This window comes from Oncorhynchus kisutch, linkage group LG11 (genome assembly GCF_002021735.2).
Source record: "Oncorhynchus kisutch isolate 150728-3 linkage group LG11, Okis_V2, whole genome shotgun sequence".
In the NCBI taxonomy this organism is placed as follows: Eukaryota; Metazoa; Chordata; class Actinopteri; order Salmoniformes; family Salmonidae; genus Oncorhynchus; species Oncorhynchus kisutch.
The window spans coordinates 73,362,671-73,380,314 of NC_034184.2; the positions used below are offsets into that span (position 1 = coordinate 73,362,671).

Sequence of the window (17,644 nt, forward strand, 5' to 3'; positions counted from 1 at the left end):
CACTGAAGGAGACAATCTTTGGGGGTAGTATGTAGGTTAAACCTCGAGGTACACTACCCTCTAGTGGTCATATATATCAGTTACTGTAATACACTGACTTGAGTTCACAACATTGTTATTACATTGTTATAAATCAATCACTCAATCAATCATGTTTTGGACACTTCATTTTCTTTACGACAGTCAAATTTACAACTGAAGTCCACAAACTGCCGTTCAAGTATTCTTCTTGGAACTGAACACAAAACACTATCTTAGTGTTTTGCTCTCCGGGCTGTATCACAACCGGCAGTGATTGGGAGTCCCATAGGGCGGCACACAATTGGCCCAGCGTCATCCAGGTTTGGCCGGTGTGGGCGGTCATTGTAAATAATAATTTGTTGTAAACTGACTTGCCTAGTTAAATAAAGGTTAAATAATAACAATAATTAAAAAACATTTCTTAGAAACATTACTTTTCATGGTTGGACTGCTTTCAATAATTATCTTAAAGACCAGTTCAACTCTTCTGTGTGTAAGCTTTTATTTATTAACATATATGCAGTGATTGAGTGTTGAGTACTGGCACCACATGTTGTTCTACTGCTTGAGCTCCGGTTCCTCTTATAGAACATTAGTTCAAAAGTATTGTGGAGCTACTGCGCCTAAATGTAAACACTACCGACACCCAAAATGAGTACTGGAACCAATTTCAGTCCAAGTCAAGCACGGCCTATATCAGGGCTCTCCAACCCTGTTCCTGGAGATCTACCCTCCTGTAGGTTTTCACTCCGACCCCAGTTGTAACTAACCTAATTCATCTTATCAACCAACCCTGGTCTATATGCCCAATTTACAATGTCCAAATATTATACTATCTTTGTTCTACCACCAAAGGAAGCAACTTCTATTTGAGTAAATGTAGTGCCTTCTCATCATGACATGGCAAGAAGAACTCATAGTGTCATTGAAGTTATTGCAATGACAATGATAATATCAACCATTGGGTAGTGGTCAGTATCAGGGCTTGAACAACAAAAGTACTCTACAACCTTTTCTTCAGGTGAGGGCCTGTATGTGAGAGGGGATATGACTCTCAATTTGACTACATTCACTGATATCTAACTCAGGCCTGTACTAACATATTAGGGTCTGAAGAGCATCCACAGGCCACTGGTGACAGATTGAGATTTATACGAATGCCAATGCAGGTCAATTGCAGAATCCAGGCAGTTCATTGCCCATGACTTTGCACTCTAGTTAGCATCTAGAGTATTAATCATGTATTGGTGCTGCTGGTGACTTGCTATTGCCAGAAAGTGCCATTAGTGGCACTGAAGATGTGATGCCCCTTATACCATTCACACTCGATACATTTTGGGCCAAGCACAACAGACCTCCATCACGCATCACTTAGATTGGCCTCGGACCTGGAACCTGATACCCATTTATCAGACTAATCACACCTTCAGATCAGGACAAACATGTGGGTTGCTGAAGGAATTACCCACCGTAACATACAGAAGTTCTCTGAGAGGACTCAAAGGTTGAGGATATGCAATACTTTAGAAACATCAAATTAATAAAGACTGACACAAAATGCAAAACTCAAGATTTAAATTATATCTAAGTACCTTTGAAAGGATAGCAACACCACATTTTCGACTCAAAGTGGGTGCTACAGCTTTATAATATACACTACCATTCAAAGGTTTGGGGTCACTTAGAAATGTCCTTGTTTTTGAAAGAAAAGCACATTTTTTGTCCATTAAAATAACATCAAATTGATCAGAAATATAGTGTAGACTTTGTTAATGTTGTAAATGACAATTGTAACTGGAAACTGCAGATTTTTTATAGAATATCTACATAGGCTTATATAAGCCCATTATCAGCAACCATCACTCCTGTGTTCCAATGGCACATTGTGTTAGCTAATCTAGTTCGTTTTTCATTTAAAAAAAACGTAGATTAGCCTCACAAGTCCTCAACAGGCAACTTCATTAAATAGTATCCGCAAAACACCAGTCTCAACGTCAACAATGAAGAGACGACTCCAGGATGCTGGCCTTCTAAGCAGAGTTACAAAGAAAAAGCCATGTCTCAGACTGGCCAATGTCTCAGACTGGCCAAAATAAAAGATTAAGATGGGTAAAAGAACACATCTGCATCCTGGAGTCGTCTCTTCATTGTTGACGTTGAGACTGGTGTTTTGCGGGTACTATTTGATGAAGCTGCCAGTTGAGGACTTGTGAGGCGTCTGTTTCTCAAACTAGACAATCTAATGTACTTGTCCTCTTGCTCAGTTGTGCACTGGGCCTCCCACTCCTCTTTGTATTCTGGTTAGGGCCAGTTTGCGCTGTTCTGTGAAGGGAGTAGTACACAGCGCTGTACCATATCTTCAGTTTCTTGGCAATTTCTCACTTGGAATAGCCTTCATTTCTCAGAACAAGAATAGACTGATGAGTTTCAGGAGAAAGTGCTTTGTTTCTGGCCATTTAGAGCCTGCATTCGAACCCGCAAATACTGATGCTCCAGATACTCAACTAGTCTAAAGAAGGCCAGTTGTATAGCTTCTTTAAGCAGAACAACAGTTTTCAGCTGTGCTAACATAATTGCAAAATGTTTTCTAATGATCAATTAGCCTTTCAAAATTATAAACTTGGATTAGCTAACACAAAGTGCCATTGGAACACAGGAGTGATGGTTGCTGATAATGGGCCTCTGTACACCTATGTAGATATTCCATTTAAAAAACTGCTGTTTCAAGCTACAATAGTAATTTACAACATTAACACTGTCTACACTGTATTTCTGATAAAGTTGATGTTATTTTAAATGGACAAAAAATCTGCTTTTCTTTCAAAAACAAGGACATTTCTAAGTGACCCCAAACTTTTCAGCGGTAGTGTACATTGGAAATATAAAATGGTTGTGTGTTCCACCTGCAGTGTAATACAATATCTGTGGTAAGTTCCAATCCTGTTGTCGTGGAAAATTAGATCCAAAGATTAAGAGACTATTTAATGTTATAATAGAAACATCTTTAATACAAACAGCTGCATGGGAGATCCACCTCTGATTTCACAGGGAAGAACTCAGAGTAAATGTTACCTGTCTCTTCTATAGTTGGAGGTAATAATACAATCATATTGTTACACAACCGTGATTTTATACAAGCAACAGTTCCAGAACACAATGGCATTCTGTTAGGGCACAGACATAACACGAGTCTATGCAAGGCATAACGTCACAGTCCAACACAGAACATATCACGTGAGAAGTTACATCAGCTCACCCCAAATTCTGTCACCACAATTCCCCCTTTTGATGCCATGAAAACCATAGGCATCACCATACATTATATATCTGAGCTGTTGTCAGACTGAATTGAAAATACTCTGGTTTCTGGGAAATTGGCATTTTACCCAGAAAGGGGAGGTCTGAATGGAACTCCTAAAAGGTCATTTAATCATAACAATCCGGGGAAAAGGGGGGTTCATAGGGATGGGGTCATTTCGATGGCAGAAGGCACTATCATCTCTAATAGGGCAAAATGGATCCCCAATAAAGGGCGAACCAGTGGTGAAATCTGTCAGGTCATAAAAGTTTACTTCTGATGGGGAGGAGATACTGCTGTTTCACACAATCTCCTCACCAAGGTCATCAGGCATGAGAACAGACCACTAAGTCCTCACCAAGGCCATCAGGCATGAGAACAGACCACTAAGTCCTCACCAAGGCCATCAGGCATGTAGGCAGAATGATAGCACAAGGACTCCAACCACGGTTAGGAAACCAGGCTAGTTTTCACCCATGCAAATAGATCCCAACCCCACTCATTATCTTGCTTGTTTACAGTAGCTACCACCTGGCTGATAGTGGCAACAGACTCAGCAAACCCAATAGTGGAGTTCGAAATGTAAGTACAACATTTAGCAACCCCCCCATACATAGGCTTACAAAGGCCCATTATCAGCAACCATCACACCTGTGTTCCAATGGCACGTTGTGTTAGGTGATTTAGTTAGTTTTTCATTTAAAAAAAACTTCGATTAGCCTCACAAGTCCTCAACAGGCAACTTCATTAAATAGTATCCGCAAAACACCAGTCTCAACGTCAACAGTGAAGAGACGACTCCAGGATGCTGGCCTTCTAGGCAGACTTACAAAGAAAAAGCCATGTCTCAGACTGGCCAATGTCTCAGACTGGCCAAAATACAAGATTAAGATGGGTAAAAGAACAGACACCGGACAGAGGAACTCTGCCTAGAAGGCCAGCATCCTGGAGTCGCCTCTACACTGTTGACGTTGAGACTGGTGTTTTGCAGGTACTATTTGATGAAGCTGCCAGTTGAGGAGTTGTGAGGCGTCTGTTTCTCAAACTAGACAATCCCCCTTTAATTTACTATTCATATTTTTGACTACTTTTACTTCACTACATTCCTAAAGAAAATTGTACTTCTTACTAATTTTCCCTGACACCCAAAAGTACTCGTTACATTTCGAATGCTTAGCAGGACAGGAAAATGGTTTAATTCACACACTTATCAAGAGAACATCCCTGGTCATCCCTACTGCCTCTGATCTGGCGAACTCAGTAAGCACATGCTTAATTTCTAAATGATGTCTGAGAGTTGGAGTGTGCCCCTGGCTATCCATAAATAACTAAAAACTAGAAAATGTGTCTGTCTGCTATGCTTAATATAAGGAATTCAAAACTGATTTATACTTTTAATTTGACTTTTGATACTTATTAAGTACATTTTTAGCAATTACATACTTTTACATACTTTACTCAATTAGTGTTTTATTGGGTGACTTTCCCTTTTACTTGAGTCATTTTCTATTAACGTATCTTTACTTTTACTCAAGTATGACAATTGGGTACTTTTTCCACCACTGCTAGTTTGTAAGACCATGGTACGTGTAGCTACGAGTTCAGAAGTTAATGCTTCATAAGCAGTGGCAGTAGCATTCCCCACTCTTTCTACTTCATTGGCTAGTTCTCGAATGGAATCAAGCACACTGTGTTTGGTGTTGTGTGGTATACCTACCATTGCAGGATGAATCATTCTCAGAATGGTGGTAGAAGTTCTTAACATGTTGCTCTTGACAACATCACACCAACCCTGGGCGAGCTAACCTCAACCACATCTATTTTTGTACTCATCATCCCAATGTCAGCGTAGACAGACCTCTTCCCTCACACATCCCACTCACTAACCTCATATTAAGTTTCTAAATCACACACAATACGAGACCGTGGGACCGTGGTTGTGGTTAACAGCCATGAAGCGCAACCGTGAGGTGCCTTTGAGTTCAACGTTGGACACTTTTTTAAACTACCTTCAGTCTTTTATGCTGCCCTTTCATATTTTTAGCACCAGTAACAGACACACTGGTTTCTATTAACAGACGTCTTCTTCACTGCACACACACTAATTGTGTGTGTGCAGATGGAAGGCTGTGGATGGCAGATGTTCTTTTTCTGTCAAATGCAGCTCTGTCGTCTTTCCCCATAGGCGTTGGTGTTATGTAGGCCTATCCCCTACATCTCTATATCCAGTATCAGGGTGGGACCTCTTCATTAACCATAGAGTGAATCTCTGGATCTAGTCTAGTGTGTTTCCCATCAACTCTGATGTCCCTAATGTCTAGAGAATATTCTAGGCCCTCAAAAGGGCATCTAAATTCAGCTGCTTAGCTAGGCCAACTGTGGTAGGACGCCGCTCCTGGTGGATGTTTCCCGGCCTTGTCATCTTTCCCTATCAGAATGGCCTGTGCTACCTGGAACTTTCCTGCCAAGGAAGTCATCTCCATCTGCTTCTCCTCCTCCATCCTGTAGTGAAGTAGACAGAGAAGAGCAAGAAGAGTGTTCCAATCAGCGCTGGTCCCATGTCACTAGTCGTGGAAACCGAAAGCAGCAGTATGCTGCTAAGCGGACGGGAGTGACTGCAGGAGGTTTGGAGCAGATTGACTTAAGGAACAGCTCCGCTGCACTGGTGCCTGATCTACCTGCGCTGTCATTGCTGGGACTGCCTGTGTCTGTGACGGCGGTGCTAACTCCCAACTATGCTTCGTCGTCATGTTTCGGCTCCATTCCCCCTCTCTGGGCGTACTCTATGCTGCTTCTCGTGGACCTGTGGCAGGTTCAGCAAATTGTGTGAGGGGTAGGAATGGGTAGATTTCTCTATTCCCTTCTCCAGGCATTGTATTGGGAAGTTCAATGGTGAGAAATGTCTCAGTCCCTGGAGCAAAAAGATTTTTGTGCTCTCCAGGAGCACGAGTACAGGACATCAATAAGCTGCTCCCAAACATTTTAAACCTGCACCAGGACATCAATAAGCTGCTCCCAAACATTTTAAACCTGCACCAGGACATCAATAAGCTGCTCCCAAACATTATAAACCAGCTTCAGGAAATTGAGATTATCATAGTTAATGTGCTATTCAATGACATTACGTGGCACAACTCAGAACAGCTGAAGATGGATTTTAAAGAACTGACTGGGTTACTACCCGACACCAACAAACGCCCTATAATATCTGTCCATCTGCCCTCCCTACATCGTGGCATTGAACGTTTTAGCAGACTTTTAGCCCTCCATAACTGGCTTCGAGACTGTTGCAGCTCTGTGAGTGTAACATTTATTGACAATGTTGATACCTTCTGGAAACAAAGCTCGTATTATAAGGAGGATGGGATCCACAACATTATAAGTCTGTGTTTTTTTCCCCACCTGGACAAAAGGAAAACCTACGTGAGAATGCTGTTCATTGACTACAGCTCAGCGTTCAACACCATAGTTCCCACAAAGCTAAGGACCCTGGGACTAAACGCCTCCCTCTGCAACTGGATCCTGGACTTCCCGACGGGCCGCCCCCAGTGGTAAGGGTAGGCAACAACACATCTGCCACGCTGATCCTCAACACTGGGGCCCCTCAGGGGTGCGTGCTAAGTCTCCTCCTGTACTCCTTGTTCACCCACGACTGTGTGGCCAAGCACGACTCCAACACCATGATTAAGTTTGCTGACGAAACAACAGTGATCACCGACAATGATGAGACAGCCTATAGGGAGGAGGTCAGAGACCTGGCAGTGTGGTGCCAGGACAACAACCTCTCCCACAATGTGAGCAAGACAAAGGAGCTGATCGTGGACTATAGGAAAAGGAAGGCTGAACAGGACCCAATTAACATCAACGGGGCTGAAGTGGAGCGAGTCGAGAGTTTCAAGTTCCTTGGTGTCCTCATCACCAACGCACTATCATGGCCCAAACACACCAAAAGAGTTGTGAAGAATGCACAACAAAACCTTTTCCCCCTCAGGAGACTGAAAAGATTTGGCATGGGTCCCCAGATCCTCCAAAAGTCCTACAGCTGCACCATCGAGAGCATCCTAACTGGTTGCAACACCGCCTGGTATGGCAACTGCTCGACATCTGACCGTAAGATTGCTACAGAAGGTAGTGCATATGGCCCAGTACATCACTAGGGCCAAGCTTCCTGACATCCAGGACCTATATACTAGGCAGTGTCAGAGGAAGGCCCAAAAAATGGTCAAAGACTCCAGTCACCCAAGTCATAGACTGTTCTCTTTGCTACCACACGGCAAGCGGAACCGGAGGGTCAAGTCTAGGACCAAAAGGCTCCCCCCTTTGTTTTTACACTGCTGCTACTCGCTGTTCATTATCTATGCATAGTCACTTTCCAAATTACCTTGATTAATCTGTACCCCTGCACATTGACATGGTACTGGTACCCCCTGTTATTGTTATGTAATTTTCTAGTATTTTTTTTTCCTTAGTTTATTTAGTAAATGTTTTCTTAACTCTATTTCTTGAACTGCATTGTTGGTTAAAAGCTTGTAAGTGAGCATTTCACGGTAAGGTCTACACTTGTTGTATTCGATGCATGTGACAAATAACATTTGATTTGAGACGATGACTTATCAATGACCCAAGCTCAGCTCATTTAATCCCTACCATTGTGTCGCTGAGTCGTCATAATGCTTCAACAAATGTATATTATCCCAGGGGCTCTGGAAGACACAATGTAAGTAACCTCATTTCTGTCCCTCTTACTGCCCTGAATGCCTCTGCTGATCCTACAGCTATTGAATTCAGTAATCATGTACCTATGAACCTGAGTTACAGTGCTTTCTGAAAGTATTCAGACCCCTTGACTTTTTCCCCATTTTGTTAGGTTACAGCCTTATTCTCAAATAGTTTTTCCCCTCATCAATCTACACAAAATATCGCATAATGACAAAGCAAAAACTTTTTAATTTTTTTTTAAATGGTGCTAATTTATTACAAATAAAAAACAGAAACATTACATTTACATAAGTACTCAGACCCCTTACTCAGTACTTTGTTGAAGTACCTTTGGCAGCAATTACAGCCTTGAGTCTTTTTGGGTATAACTCTACAAGCTTGGCACACCTGTATTTGGAGAGTTTCTCCCATTCTTCTCTGTAGATCACCTCAAGCTATGTCAGGTTGGATGGGGAGCATTGCTGCACATCTATTTTCAGGTCTCTCCAGAGATATTAGATTGGGTCCAAGTCTGGGCTCTGGCCACTCAAGGACATTCAGAGACTTGTCCCGAAGCCACTCCTGCATTGTCTTGGCTGTGTGCTTCGGTCGTTGTCCTGTTGGAAGATAAACCTTCACTCTGGAGCAGGTTTTCATCAAGGATCTCTCTGTATTTTGTGCCGTTCATCTTTGCCTTGATCCGGACTAGTCTCCCAGTCCCTGCCACTGAAAGACACCCACACAGCATGATGCAGCCACCACCATGCTTCACCGTAGGGATGGTGCCAGGTTTTCACCAGATGTGACGCTTGGCATTCAGGCCAAAGAGTTCAATCTTGGTTTCATCAGACCAGAGTATCTTGTATCTCATAGTCTGAGAGTCTTTAGGTGCCCTTTGGCAAACCCTGAGTGGGCTGTCATGTGCCTTTTACTGAGGAGTGGCTTCCGTTTGGCCACTCTACCATAAAGGCCTGATTGGTGGAGTGCTGCAGAGATGGTTGCCCTTCTGGAAGGTTCTCCCATCGCCACAGAGGAACTCTGGAGCTCTGTCAGAGTGACCATCGAGTTCTCCCTGACCAAGGCCCTTCTCCCCCAATTGCTCATTTGGACGGGCAGCCAAATTTAGGAAGAGTCTTGGGGGTTCCAAACTTCTTCCATTTAAGAGTGATGGAGGCCACTGTGTTCTTGTGGACCTTCAATGCTGCAGACCTTTTTTGTTACCCTTCCACAGATCTGTGCCTCGACAAAATCATGTCTCAGAGCTCAGCGGACAATTCCTTCAACCTCATGGCTTGATTTTTGCTCTGACATGCACTGTCAACTGTGGGACCTTATATACAGGTGTGTGCCTTTCCAAATCATGTCCAATCAAGTTGTAGAAACATCTCAAGGATGATCAATAGAAACAGGATGCACCTGAGCTCCATCTCAAGTCTCATAGCAAAGGGTCTGAATACTTATATAAATACATTTTTTCTGTTTTTGCAAAAATGTTTTTAAAAAATGTTTTTGCTTTGTCATTATGGGGTATTATGTGTAGATTGCTGAGTGTTTTTATTTATGTAATCAATTGTAAAGCAAATTTGGGGGAAAAGGTGAAGGGGTCTGAATACTTTCCGAAGGCACTGTACACTGTTAGCACTGAGGCGGTGTGCTCTAGCAGAATGTCCACTGTGTTCAGCTCGCCCTGCACTATCACAAATAACCTGAGCATGTCTACCTCAGCCAAGCTTCCCAGTAAAGCAATAAAAACCATCAAGCATCCCAGAAAGTGCTAAAAAATAGCCCACATTAACATATGTAGCTTGAGAAACAAGGTTCATGAAATCAATAATTTGCTCATAACAGATGGCATTCATATTCTGAAAATCTATAAAACTCACTTAGATAATGCAAATACATGGTTATAAGATCTACAGAAGAGACAGAAATTCCAAAGGTGGAGGTGTGGCCGGTTATATAAAGAACCATATAACCAACCGTACAAATAAGCACGCACCCATTAAGAAAAGGACTGTTAAAATGGTTAAATCCCCATGGATGGATGAGGGGTGGCAGGTAGCCTAGTTGTTAGAGCGTTGGACTTGTAACCGAAAGGATGCAAGATCAAATCCCTGAGCTGCAAGGTAAAAATAGCAAGGTAGTTAACCCACTGTTTCTAGGCCGTCATTGAAAATAATAATTTGTTCTTAACTGACTTGCCTAAATTGTATGGTTAAGAGGAATGAGGTAAAATAAATGACAAATAGGTCTGGCTGTGCAAACATACTACAAATTGAGAAATCATGTGAATAAAAAGAAGAAGCTATGCTGTGAAACAAATAAAAATGACATAAAGGATAGTAAAACGGTCACCTTAAATGAAATTTTGACCAAAAGGCAAACTCTGCTCTATCATTCATTGAATCAGATGGCTCATTCATCACAAAACCCACCGACATTGACAACTACTTCAATGATTTTTTAATTGGCAAGATTAGCACACTCAGGCATGACATGCCAGCAACAAACGCTGACACTACACATCCAAGTATATCTGACCAAATTATGAAAGGCAAGCATTGTAATTCTCAATTCCGTAAAGTGAGTGTGGAAGAGGTGAAAGAATTATTGTTGTCTATCAACAATGACAAGCCACCGGGGTCTGACAACTTTGATGGAAAATTACTGATGATAATAGCGGACGATATTGCCACTCTTATTTGCAATATCTTCAATTTAAGCCTACTAGAAAGTGTGCCCTCAGGCCTGGAGGAAAGCAAAAGTCATTCCCCTACCTAAGAATAGTAAAGCCCCCTTTACTGGCTCAAATAGCTAACCAATGAGCCTGTTACCAACCCTTAGTAAACTTTGAGAAAAAATTTGTGTTTCACCAGATACAATGCTATTTTACATTAAATGACAACAGACTATCAGCATGCTTATAGGAAAGGACATTCAACAAGCACAGCACTTACACAAATGACAGATAATTGGCTGAGAGAAATTGATGACAAAAATATTGTGGGGGCTGTTTTGTTAGACTTCAGTGTGGCTTTTGACATTATAGATCATAGTCTGCTGCTGGAAAAACATGTGTTATGGCGTTACACCCCCTGCTATATTGTGGATAGAGGGTGTTCTTTAATGGAAGCCTATCCAAAATAATCGAGGTAGAATCAGCAATTCCCCAGGGCAGCTGTCTAGGCCCCTTACTTTTTAAAATCTTTACGAACAACACGCCACAGGCGTTGAGTAAAGCCAGCATGTCTATGTATGCGGATGACTCAACACTTCACGTCAGCTACTATAGCAACTGAAATGACTGAAACACTTAAGAGCTGCAGTTAGTTTCAGAATGAGTGGCAAGGAATAAGATAGTCCTAAATATAAAATAAAACTAAAATAATTCACTAAACTCTAAACCTCAACTAAATCTTGTCATGAGTAATGTGAAAATTGAGCAAGTTGAAGTGACTAAACTGCTTGGAGTAACCCTGGATTGTAAACTGTCATGGTCAAAACATATTGATACAACAGTAGCCAAGATGGGGAGGAGTCTGTCCATAATAAAGCTCAGCTCTGCCTTCTTAACAGCATTATCAACAAGGCAGGTCCTACAGGCCCTAGTCTTGCCGCACCTGGAGTGCTGTTCAGTCGTGTGGTTAGGTGCCACAAAGAGTGATTTAAGAAAATTGCAATTGGCTCAGTATATTGGATTACGTTGCATTTAGGCGTGACTTGCTTCTAGGGCTCCCGAGATGCACAGCGGTCAAAGGCACTGCATCTCAGTGCAAGAGACTTCACTACAGTCCCTGGTTTGAATCCAGGCTGTATCACATCTGGTTGTGATTGGGAGTCCCATAGGGTGGTGCACAATTGGCCCAGCGTCGTCCGAGTTTGGCCGGGGTAGGCCGTCATTTTAAATAAGAATTTGTTCTTAACTGACTTGACTAGTTAAATAAAGGTTAAATAAAAAAATAACTCCTCCTTCAATAATGGCCGTGACAGATTTTTTTCTGGCCCCCCCTCTATATCCACACACACACACACACACACACACACACACACACACACACACACACACACACACACACACACACACACACACACACACACACACACACACACACACACACAAAACCCTCCCCCTAAAAGGTCAAAGGTTGTAGATGTGCACTCACAGTCCAGCTCAGATGTCATCTCTGACCTAGCAGAGCAACAGGGGGGTTGGACATAAAGAACTGCAGTCACCCCCAGAGCATGGCAGAGTCAGTCTGACCAGATGTTCCATACAGAGCATAGCGGAGTCAGTCTGACCAGAGGCCCCCTACAGCGCATGCCCACAGCCCCAGGCCAACAGAGATTTATCAAAGAACTCATTCACACCCTCGCTTCCACTCACAACATACTGTTTGCCTGAGAGAGAAAACACTAATTTACTAGCCCCCAGTGCCAGCAGTGACATTTTTAACCGTACCAGATAGTATAGACTCGGGCTCTGTGAGAGCCAGAGTGAGTGGGTCCTCCACCTATTCCACAAACCACAGGTAGAGCTAAACTGTATGCTGGAACACTGTGTTCCTATGTTTCAAAAGTCACAGCTCAGTTTTATTGCCAGTCTGCTTAGTTCACCAAGCAATGCAGTCTTCATATACGCAACATATTTTAGTCCTCCCACAAACCCAGCACATGACATATACACACTAATATGTAACGCTGGAGTTTTGTGAATATGCTACTCTACAGTATGTGTGGCTGTCAAGGTACTCAAAACCTTCAATTGGGGTTTTATGTTATTTTAAAAATGGCTATGGGTATGTCAACGACCCTCTGCATTGACCATATTGGCCTACTAAGTGGGCCTGTGAAATTCATCAATGGAGGACGATTTCACGTGTGTGTTTTTGATGTTTATTATACTGATGTCCATCAATCTGCCTTTTATATCTGTCCAAACTAACATTTAGATTCAGTGCTTTTGGCAGGATAAAATTATAAAACTCTGTTTCTCATGAATGTGCTTTTTCTCTCTGAATGTGGCAGACAGATTTTGTTCAAATAGACCGCTGGCAGATTGACTATTAAATGCAGATGAAATGCAGAGAGCGCTTCACATTGGTATCAGATGGACTGACTTTCCAATTATGAATGATTGTATGAAAAACAATTAAATTTCACAACAAGCACACCATTGATCACATGATAATTGGTTCCAGTTTGGGACCCTGAATACTTGAAGATGGCAGGGGCATCATCTCCAAACGGTCTCTTGTGGGATCACTTTATTTCCAGCTGTGTAGTGGAAGTAGATTTTTAGTTGTATCCAAATATAACTGAGAGATACCATAGGAGAATTTTCTAGCACACTAAAATGTATATATACAGACACCAACTTCTGCCACCCATGCACTCACAAAATAATTATTACAGTAGGAAAATGCCTCTGGTAGAGAGCCCATACAGATGTGGGATCTTAATTTGAGCCAGTTTGCTACACCAGGAAAATAATCCGGCAACAGAAAATGTGAATTATTTTGAGGATTATTGTTATTTGTTATTTTTTTAGGGATTGATATATTTTTTGTAAGGGAGAATTGAAGTGTAACATTTCAAAATGGAAATTACAAACTTCAGAAGCCTTTTTAAACCTCAAATACACAACAAGTTTTTAATTTCTTGAATTGCAGGAAAAATTATCCCACAACAGAGAGATCAATTTAAGATTATACATCTGTACTTGTTCTACTACCTGCACAAAGGTTCTCTCCTGCTCTCTCATTCAGCTCACTGTCTGGGCGGGAACCATTCCTGTCCGTGTCTGTTTTGGGGGAATAATATGTTGTACGGGTGTAAAACAGGTGGCGCAGTGTTTACACAGGAGGGAAGCATGCAAAATATGTGCTGCTGCCATGCAATCACAAAGGGAAAAGCCTGGCGGTTGATTTAGACGTTTAATCACAACGCTGGGTGATAAGTAGAGGATCAAACGAAGGCACGCCAAGCCTGGAATAACAGGGAGAGCCACCTAGCCTACACAGCGATACACACAGTGATAGATTACTGGAGGAAACAGGCCAAAAGGAGTAGCAGCAGGTTGGGATAGATGCCCCAGTCATCAGGTCAGACAGAACTTTATCAATATACTGTACCTTCACTGGGTTGTCTGGAGATTTGATGGGTAGCTGTGAATTTGTGGTAGAATTGAATGCACAAGTATCTAAACTCAGCAAAAAAAGAAATGTCCTCTCACTGTCAACTGCGTTTATTTTCAGCAAACTTAACATGTGTAAATATTTGTATGAACATAACAAGATTCAAAAACTGAGACATAAACTGAACAAGTTCCACAGACATGTGATTAACATAAATTGAATAATTTATGAACAAAGGGGGGTTCAAAATCAAAAGTAACTGTCAGTATCTGGTGTGGCCACCAGCTGCATTATGTACTGCAGTGCATCTCCTCCTCATGGACTGCACCAGATTTGCCAGTTCTTGCTGAGATGTTACCCCACTCTTCCACTGTCACGCCCTGACCTTAGAGAGCCATTTTATTTCTTTATTTGGATAGGTCAGGGTGTGATGTGGGGTGGGCATTCTATGTTTTATATTTCTGTGTGTTTGGCCGAGTGTGGTTCCCAAACAGAGGCAGCTGTCTATCGTTGTCTCTGATTGGGAATCATAATTAGGCAGCCTGTTTTTCCACCTTAGTTGTGGGTGGTTGTCTGTGTTAGTGGCCTGTATAGCCCTAGTAAGCTTCACATTCATTTTAGGTGTTTCTTGTTTTGCTGGCGACATTCTCAATAAAGAAAAATGTACGCTTACCACGCTGCACCTTGGTCCGGTCATTTCCCTGACGACGTTCGTGACATCCACCAAGGCATCTGCAAGTTCCCGGACATTTCTGGGTGGAATGGCCCTAGCCCTCACCCTCCGATCCAACAGGTCCCAGACGTGTTCAATGGGATTGAGATCCGGGCTCTTCGCTGGCCATGGCAGAACACTGACATTCCTGTCTTGCAGGAAATCACGCACAGAACGAGCAGTATGGCTGGGGGCATTGTCATGCTGGAGGGTTATGTCAGGATTAGCCTGCAGGAAGGGTACCACATGAGGGAGGAGGAAGTCTTCCCTGTAACGCACAGCATTGAGATTGCCTGCAATGACAACAATCAAATCAAATGTATTTATAAAGCCCTTCTTACATCAGCTGATGTCACAAAGTGCTGTACAGAAACCCAGCCTAAAACCCCAAACAGCAAGCAATGCAGGTGTAGAAGCACGGTGGCTAGGAAAAACTCCCTAGTAAGACCAGAACCTAGGAAGCAGGCTATGAGGGGTGGCCAGTCCTCTTCTGGCTGTGCTGGGTGGAGATTATAACAGAACATGGCCAAGATGTTCAAATGTTCATAGATGACCAGCAGGGTCAAATAATAATAATCACAGTGGTTGTCGAGTGTAACAACACCTGCACAGGATCGTACATCCTAACATCACACCTGAGGGACAGGTACAGGATTGCAACAACAACTGCCCGAGTTACACCAGGAATGCACAATCCTCCAACAAGCTCAGTCCGATGATGCTGTGACACACCACCCCAGACCATGACGGACCCTCCACCTCCAAATCGATCCCTCTCCAGAGTACAGGCCTCGGTGTAACGCTCATTCCTTTGACGATAAACGCGAATCGACCATCACCCCTAGTGAGACAAAACCACGACTCGTCAGTGAAGAGCACTTTTTGCCCGTCCTGTCTGGTCCAGAGACGGTGGGTTTGTGCCCATAGGCGACGTTGTTGCCGTTGATGACTGGTGAAGATCTGCCTTACAACAGGATTACAAACCTTCAGTCCAGCCTCTCTCACCCTATTGTGGACAGTCTGAGCACTGATGGAGGGATTGTCCATTCCTGGTGTAACTCGGGCAGTTGTTGTTGCCATCCTGTACCAGTCCCGCAGGTGTGATGTTTGGATGTACCGATCCTGTGCAGGTGTTGTTACTCGTGGTCTGCCACTGCGAGGACGGTCAGCTCTCCGTTCTGTCTCCCTGTAGCGCTGTGTTAGGCATCTCACAGTACGGACAGTGCAATTTATTGCCCTGGACACATCTGCAGTCCTCATGACTCCTTGCAGCATGCCTAAGGCACGTTCATGCAGATGAGCAGGGATCCTGGGCATCTTTCTTTTGGTGTTTTTCAGTAGAAAGGCCTCTTTAGTGTCCTAAGTTTTCATAACTTCATAACTGCCTACCGTCTGTAAGCTGTTAGTGTCTTAACAACCGTTCCACAGGTGCATGTTCATTAATTGTTTATGGTTCGTGGAACAAGCATGGGAAACAGTGTTTAAACCCTTTACAATGAAGATCTGTGAAATTATTTCGATTTTTACGAATTATTTTTGAAAGACAGGGTCCTGAAAAAGGGATGTTTCTTTTTTTTGCTGAGTTTAGTATTTATAGATCTATCAGAGAGTTTGGGGAGACTGCATCTGTTCTCGTCCCTGTTATCTCTACTGTCTGGCTTCCATTACCCATAGTCTGGGGCACACACTGACTGACTGGTTGACTGATTAAATGACACACACCTCTATTGAACTCAAGGCTGGGGACAATTCTATTATCCCATTCCAGTCTGTAATTGAAACCCCACAGATCTGTATGTGGTTCATCTGATAAATCTTCTGGAGACTACAGTCTAAATGCAGGTCTATTTCAGTGTGCAGCAGCTCAACAAACACTGAGCATACAGAGTGGATTCGTTTTTATTTTCCAAACAATGTTTGTTTTACAGAGTATAGAGAGGATAGATGGAGATTATCACCTTAAGTGTGCGTTATAAACAAGCAAAACGATATACATGCTGTCAAAATAGTTGCATACTAAAACTGATGAACAACATATCTAAAATGTAGGCTACAGTCTGTTCTCTAAAGTTTATCCAAAGTCCTCAATAGTATATTTTTGTTAGAGTTAGTTATTCTATGCCAGCCACTCTATTATGCAAGAGGCATATGGTCCTGTTCACGGTGTAAGTAAACTATGCTATCGATTTAAATACCTCGCTTCGGTATTAATTCGCGGTAATCCGGTGCGAGCCCATCGTCTCCCCATATCCAAACGGGACAGGGATCCTGTTACCAACATCTCTGACACACACCAGGTCACGTGACACAGATCCTGCACATTTAAAAAAGAACGGGATTTATAATTCCCACCAGGGCTTCAAAGAGGTGGATAAATTGCTCCCCGTTGCCAGTTAATTAACCGACTTTCGCACCTCCGCGGCACTTCTGTGCAATTGACAGCGCGCAGAACGCACCAACGACCCATGAGACTCCATCAGCAAACCTGATGACGAGCGGCCCATCCTTATTTTTAACCCTCAGTTTCTATTCTTATACTGTACGAAGTTGATCGAAGCCTGCAGAGAAATCATCTTCGAGGGCGAGAAGTGGGGCTGTCCTCTGTCGTTATTAATATTCGCTCAGGATGGCAGTGGACTTTAGATGCGCAGTTCACGGCTCAGTCTTTTGGGGCTGTGTGGTTATCCTCAGTAACGTGCTATGTCCCATTGATGCGTACCTCTACAACAACCGCTATGCAGGGTAAGTGAGGATTCTCATTCATTCCTTGTGACTGTGTTA

At 42.8% G+C, this 17,644-nt stretch overlaps 1 protein-coding gene across 1 annotated transcript in view; it reads left to right on the forward strand.

Moving 5' to 3' along the window:
• The first annotated feature begins 17,000 nt into the window (after positions 1-17,000).
• The window catches only part of LOC109899013 (carboxypeptidase A6), a 69,783-nt gene continuing 69,139 nt past the window's right edge, over positions 17,001-17,644 (forward strand). Inside the window, 1 exon segment of the mRNA XM_031836302.1 lies at positions 17,001-17,605. Within this exon segment, the coding sequence (XP_031692162.1) occupies positions 17,490-17,605 (116 nt within the window). The 5' untranslated portion in view covers positions 17,001-17,489.